Source organism: Micromesistius poutassou (genome assembly GCF_964030765.1).
Source record: "Micromesistius poutassou genome assembly, chromosome: 1".
In the NCBI taxonomy this organism is placed as follows: domain Eukaryota; kingdom Metazoa; phylum Chordata; class Actinopteri; order Gadiformes; family Gadidae; genus Micromesistius; species Micromesistius poutassou.
In genome coordinates, this window is record NC_140271.1 from 9,047,076 (window position 1) to 9,054,575 (window position 7,500).

Below are 7,500 nucleotides of genomic sequence, written 5' to 3' on the forward strand. Positions count from 1 at the left end.
AACTAATCGATGATGTATGTTTATGAATGTATTTGAACCCAAAGAGTCTTAAGTAGCCTAATAACAGAGAGTGGCTATGCCTAATGATGATATTCAAATGCTTTGACAGCAGCATTCAGGAAAGACCATTGCACTCCGGTCTATTATTATAATTTAGCTGCTATTCTGCAATTGGGTCTTTAGTTTTGGTTTATCCCACATGATTTATCGAGTTATCTTATTGGCTCATGAGCAGTTTTGCATTTCTGTATTGATCTGAGAAGGACATCGCAACTCTGACCCTACCCTATAACAATAATGAGTAAAAGCGAGAGCGCGGACAAGTTAACCGGATTACTGACAAAGTGCTCCGAAACCATATGGATAGAGTAGCATGGATTTGAGTATAAATGAAGAGAGCTGCTTTTTTAGATTTTTCTTATTTTTTTGTCATTCCTTGTCTGTGTACTGACCCACGTTAATAAATCATATTTTTTTTATTGTTTCACCGTACAACTATCCCTGCCCTTAAAAGTGTCCCAGTAGCACGTGGACCTGCATCTTTTTTTTTTAAACACAATTCCGTTCTAAAGCAAACAGGGGGTGTCCAAATAGCCTTTATAAGTTTGTGAAGGTCAATAATAAACTTTATAAATAGAATTACGCATCACCCTGAAGTCCGTGCTTCGGTGTAAAATAATTCAGTGTATGGTTAGCAATACTAGCCTCTAAAATAGATAAACTGGAGACTATGGTTGTAAATATATCCCTCTAAACGTCAAATCCGAGTGATGGAGAGTGCCCTGTGCTCCGCACATATATATTTATTTGTATATAACTATTTGTTTGTGAATGGTATTTACAGGCAAAGAAAAATGACTGAAGTAGCTTCTGCTGTTTTCCCCTGTCAGTGACATGGATAAGCCTCGTTCGCACTCTTTTAATCCCGCGCGTTGAAATATGTTTTTTGCCTTGAGGCGAACTTGGAAACCTTTCTAACTATCAGCTGATGAAAGGAAAGAAGCAAGTGAAAACGTCGCCATGGTAGGAGAGGAAGCGGATAAAAAGATAAAAAGAGACTGGAAAATAATGCGGTTTTTTATAAATACATCTTGGAATGCCTTTATTTACAATCGCCCTCATCCCATCTGTCAGTATCTTCCATTTTCCTTCCGTCTATCTCACTATCTGTGTTTTAACACACAACAATATCTTGACAAGTTTCCACGTTGTGTCCTCGCACGTTTTCCGGTGTGTTACACAGGGCAGGTCAAACGCAGTGCCAGGAGCCCAGACAATAAAATACGGACGCTGCAAACCAAAACAAACCCGGTTTTATGACGGGGGACCATAAAACTGTTAAGAAAGCAGTAGAAGTGTGAAAGAGAGGCTGGGTGTAAAGAGTGAGCGAGAACTGACACACAATACAAAAAAGAGACGTCCTTTTCGATTTTTATACGCATATAATGAAAAGAGTAAAGAGCAGAACTTACCGTTGCACGCGTTCATCCTCTGCATCCAGGGATACACGGGAGTGGTCGATTGCTTGTCGTCGACCATCTCACCAAACAGCCCTTTCCCACTTAGCCCGGGGCATTCTGTTTTGCGATGAACAATGTCTTGGCTGAGCGAGAGTGAATGCTCCTCTAGACCGCACGCCGTTGGGTCTTTCTCCCGGTAAAAGCTCGCGGCTGCCGCTGAGTAGTCACACGCGCCCGCTCCGTTGCCCACCCCTAGTCCAGGTGCCCGGTGCACGGCGTAGGCTCCGTTCGCCGCCTGTTGGTAGTAATTCGACGCCGAGTACTGTTTCTCTTGATGCACGCCGGTGGCTCCGTAGGCTACGGCTGCGGCGGTCACGGCGGCAGCGCCTGGATAGTGCCTCAACGAATCGGTCGTATATGCCGACGAATAAAGCGGAATCTGCCCCAGGAACGACTCGGCAGCTGCCTGTCCGCTGCCCGGTAGCGTCACCGGGAACGTCGAGTTCACGAAATACGAACTCATTGGGAAAAGGAGGAGAATTGGAGAGGAAGATAGATAGGAGGATATTTGAGGGGGGGTAATACACACAAAAATAGCTAAATGCTAAAGCTAAGTGTATCTCCTTTCCCTCTCCCTTCCCTGCCTTTCCCCTTGGCCTGCACGTTATGATTTGTTGTGTTTTATAGCTTACAGTCCAACAGGCTTACAGCTATCACTTACTTTATCGCAGATTGGGGGGTTTTGACTTGAAGGGGAGATGGAGGTAGAGTGAGGGAGGGGTGAGAGGTAGAAGACGAAGAGGAGGTGTGTGTGTGTGTGTGTGTGTGTGTGTGTGTGTGTGTGTGTGTGTGTGTGTGTGTGTGTGTGTGTGTGTGTGTGTGTGTGTGTGTGTGTGTGTGTTTATGCGCGTGTGTGTATGTGAGAAAGAGAGGGAGAGAGAGAGGGAGGGAGAAACGGCACTGGGGAGGAGGGTGTGTGTATATGTGTGTGTGTGTGTGTGTGTGTGTGTGTGTGTGTGTGTGTGTGTGTGTGTGTGTGTGTGTGTGTGTGTGTGTGTGTGTGTGTGTGTGTGTGTGTGTGTGTGTGTGCGTGTGTGTGTGTGTGTGTGTGTGTGTGTGTGTGTGTGTGTGTGTGTGTGTGTCTGTCTGGGGGGGGGGTCTCTGGGTGGCTTTGTGCCAGTATGGGACAGAACGGGAGCAGAGGAGTTGGGGAAGAAGAGGAGGGGGACCAGCTGACCATACAATGACCAATCGCGAGGCTCTGACTCTCCCTGTTCAGTCGTTCTTTCCGTTGCCAGTGTGCAGTAAGAAACGAACCGAACCTTCGAGGAGGTGGGGGGGGGGGTTATAGAATATACCCCCGAACACACGCACGCACACACACACACACACACACACACACACACACACACACACACACACACACACACACACACACACACACACACACACACACATAGCCTAACCAACAAAAACGCGCATGGATAGTCTCTCTTATTCCCTCCCCCTTTCTTGTTTTCCCTCCTTAGCCTTCCCCATTTTTATATTAATGATTTCTCTTTTGTATTTTGGTTATTCGACCGCTTCTCCATCCTTTCCGATGAGATTGCAGAAAAAACTATGGAATCCCTCGCGCGTTAAATTGAATTCATCGACAATTTGCTCGTCCTGTGTCTTTCCATCAACTCCTCGTTCTCTTTGCCTCCTCTTCTGTTGCATATTCGCTCTCTCTCATCCTGTCTTCTACCGTTCATTCTCTCTCACCTCCACCTTCTACACACTCACTCATGTACACACTTGCACGCGTACCCACACGCACTGGCGTTTCCACCCGATAAACTGCAGCAAAATAGAATATATTTGAGGCCCTTAATGTCCACCGCATTAAAAGTTATTTGTCAAGCGTAAATCATGTCTGCGTCTACGTGTGCGTAAAGTGGGAATATGGTGTTATATTGGGCGTTAAACATCCATTATTCCTTATTTGTTTATATGCCATAACTATAGATATATGGGCCTAAAGGTATATTAAAGGAATAGATGCATATTGCACATGCTTCTCCTATCAAATTCTTACCACAGGCCTATCCTTGTCACTGTTTGAACACTTACTAACATTAATAAATCAACATAACCAAGTGTTTTTTAGACAGCTTCCCGGTTATATTGTGTTAACTTATATACATGGATCAGGTCTTGTTTATGTTTGATCGGAGGTAGGTAGGAAGTATCACTGTGTTCGGACTGCGATGACCTTGGTTTATAGCACATGTTTACTACTGTACACAAGTAGTAGGCCTACTCACAGCCCCGTTGCCTAAGTCCTGTTTCTAGATGTGTCTACACGTAAAGGAGAACAATATATTTAGTTCGAGACTTAAGTCTGATTTACATTGGAATTGTCAGAAAGGCGGGTACTTTGTTTGAAACGTATACGTAGGTTACACCTGAACCTCCATGCACGCCCAAAACATTGGAAAATAATATGTTTGCAACATTCTTGTTTTGTACAATTTTGCAGAGACAAATTAATTGGGGACTATGCTGACGACAATATTTTCACTTTCCATTAGGTATGTCTATGTTTATCAATATCATGTAATCGCATTTGCGTCGTGGGGCATCTCCGTGGCTTTATTTCATTCTCTGCACAATTAAAGCAGGCTTGTGTTAGGCGATATAATTTTTATTCGTTAAGAATATTATCTTTATTTCATAGTATTTTTTGATGGGAACAATAAAGTGAAAGTGTGAAAACGCAAAGCAGAAAACTCGGTTAGTGTGTTCGCAATTTGCCATGATCTGTTCAAAAAGCATAAATTACCCATAGCAATAAAAGTCCTTTGCCAGTCGCCCGCTCTCTCCCACTGTCCTCGCTATGTCGTCGTCGTCGCCCCCCCCCCCCCCCCCCCCCCCCAGCACACACACACACACACACACACACACACACACACACACACGCACACACACACACACACACACACACACCCTCTCCCTCAGACGCTACCACACTTTTTTCTATGCCGTTTATTCGTGATAGGCCTATTGATAAGCTTACCTAGCTTACCATAGGATAGGCCTACTCATTTGTTGTCGTGTTTTTGATTTTTTCCACACTTTGAGGACTCGTGAAAGGTGTTGATTTCCACTTGACCAGACATGACGATGTGTTGTTTTTTTTACATTGGGGAATACCTAAAATATTGTAATCAGGCCAAGAAAGAGTCCATTCCTTTGGCACTCCGATCGAAGACTCGTAAAGTAGGCCTATGTCACCGCGGCAAAAGCGGATTGGCCAAGGGAAGCAGAGATAGCCTACTGAGAGTGTTTTCTACTTTTATTTTGAACTCTCTCCTCTGGAGGAGGCGCTCTGCTGGCAGGACGCAGCGCTTCCTTTCCACTTTGGCCACTATTTTGTGAGAACGGGAAACAGCCATTGTTTAGGAATTGTGTGAGTAGGAGACTGGCTTAATCATTAATAAGGAACAACCACGGCTTCCTCAAAAGACTGCAAGTAGTTGCCTGTAAATATAACATTACAATTATATAATTATTGTTGTGACAGTACTTGAATACTTTGGGAATTGGAACGAGGCCTGAACACGTTCGACATTGCCAATTGAATACAAGATCGTCATAATCACATAATTTATAGCACATACACTTCTTAAGGCACAATATATATTATTAAATTACGTGATGAGATAGCCCTATATTCATTTGTGGTTAAGAGAAATGCAAACCTGTAGCAGTTGTTTCTGTTTGTTTCAGGAAGTCAGAAATAGCAAATACTATAGATTAGCTAAAGCGTTAGATATTGTTTGCAAACATAATACAAACTACTACAAAGTATTCGTGTTATTATCATTCATAGTATTAATTGTATTTCTTTTTGTAGACTATTTCCGTTTGTGTTATCAGGCTATTATTATGGTTGTTATAGCATGATGAGATTCGTTTTTCTTGATTCTTCTCTTTGCAGGTTGCACGTTTATTTGTATGAGAGGGCAAAATGTGTTGGAAACACCAAACGGCACCCAGACGGTTTTGTAGGAGACAAGAAAAACATCCCTTTGGATTCCACCGTTTGGGCTAGCCAAGGAAATTCCACGCGTGCTGTCACTTTTGTTGTCAATTGCAAAATCCGGAACCGTATACTATTGTCTTCCCCTCGAGGACTCAGAATGCCACTTTGGACGCACCTTGTCATTGTATACGGTCCTTGTAGATACATTATTTGTACATCAAATTTGCAAATAATAATAATGCAAAATAATGCAATTAATATTGCACGACGGAGGACCTCAATCGCTCACTTTTTTGTTATTGTCGTTGTTGATGATGATGATGATGATGATGATGATGATGATGATGATGATGCATTCTGGAATATAGGATGCTACAAACTAATAGTCTATGTAATCGATTACATTTAATTTAATCCATGCAACATAGCGTTTTGTCAATACTAAATATATTGGGCCGACGAGTTTATTTTTACATTTGAGTCTGACAGTGGGATGTATAAAGACCGTTGTAATTTGATTGACCGCTAGGATTCAAGTGATGATGGTCACTGAAAACCAAATCCCTCGACAGTTCAGCGTAACTCGTAAGAGAGCTGTTTGTTGGAGTCCAAAAGCGGTTTATAGCTTTATGGCCTGTGTATGTGTGTGTGTGTGTGTGTGTGTGTGTGTGTGTGTGTGTGTGTGTGTGTGTGTGTGTGTGTGTGTGTGTGTGTGTGTGTGTGTGTGTGTGTGTGTGTGTGTGTGTGTGTGTGTCTGTCTGTCTGTCTGTGTGTCTGTGTGGTTGAGTGGTGTGACCTGAAGATTTTATGGTTTTATGACCATTTATGACGCCTTGTAAAAGTCGAGGAATGGTCAGAGTTGAAAAACAGGCCATGCAAACCAGTTGAACAAATGTGCAAATGTGACGCACTCCTCCTACACACACACACACACACACACACACACACACACACACACACACACACACACACACACACACACACACGCAAACACGCACACACGCACACACACACACACACACACACACACACACACACACACACACACACACACGCACACACGCACACACACACACACACACACACACACACACAACACACACACACACACACACACGCACACATGCCGCTGTTAATTAATTAATTAATTAATTAGTGTGAATAAAACGTGGGCCTATTAACAAAGCGCAAAAATAATAAAAAATCTATGATGAAAAATAAATCAACAAATTTTCCTTCTGCGGCGAAAAGGTTGAGACCTAGTAAAAAAAGAAGACGATTTAAACAACGATTTAAGAATGCTGTAAGTTAAACGTACAACTTTATTTCAATGTTTACATAAACTATAATGGTAGTGATCGAAGACATATTTTCAGCACAATAAATGGCAATTCTTAAATATACTATTCAATTATACAAAAACAAATCCAGCCATAATTTCAATATTTAATATAATAGAAAAAAGATAGGTTATTTTATTAGGATAAGGAAGGCAGGTCAAAGCCGGACACTGTATAACACCGACCCTATTTAACTGCATTTAGGCCACCTAATTTCACTATATAAAATCTAACAAGTACCTGCATTTAGGACAATTTAGGGCTATACCATCCTAACACTGCAGTAAACAGTAGTTTCTTCCAAAACTGTCCCTGCATTGAGACAGCTTCCTTGTGTGTGTGAGTGCACGCAACAAAATGGTTCACTATTTTTTCTCTGAGTTAATTATAAACTTTAGGCTTACTATGTGTATTATTTATCAACCGAACGTCCTTCATAGGTTTCTAGGATATTGTGAAGTCACCGGAGTGTTAGGGACCGCAAGCGCTCCATTCAAAACGCTGTGCTGGCAGGTGCGTTAAACATTAATTACCAAGAATTTGTTTTTATCTAAGAACCTGACAAACGCAGACCTTTTGCCATTTGCCTTTCTGGGAATGATTTCTAAAAAAAATAACAGGCAAATTTAACATTGGGGATTCTTATTTGCTGTTATTCATGTAACTTGCACAT

General features: G+C 42.2%; 1 protein-coding gene across 1 annotated transcript in view; it reads right to left on the reverse strand.

Moving 5' to 3' along the window:
• The window catches only part of LOC311332413 (homeobox protein Hox-B6a-like), a gene marked incomplete at its 5' end in the record, with an annotated part of 3,391 nt that extends 1,408 nt beyond the window's left edge, over window positions 1-1,983 (reverse strand). Inside the window, one exon of the mRNA XM_084463384.1 lies at window positions 1,473-1,983. Coding sequence (XP_084319510.1) covers window positions 1,473-1,983 — 511 coding nt within the window. The remainder of the gene's footprint in view (window positions 1-1,472) is intronic.
• Window positions 1,984-7,500: the final 5,517 nt, after the last annotated feature.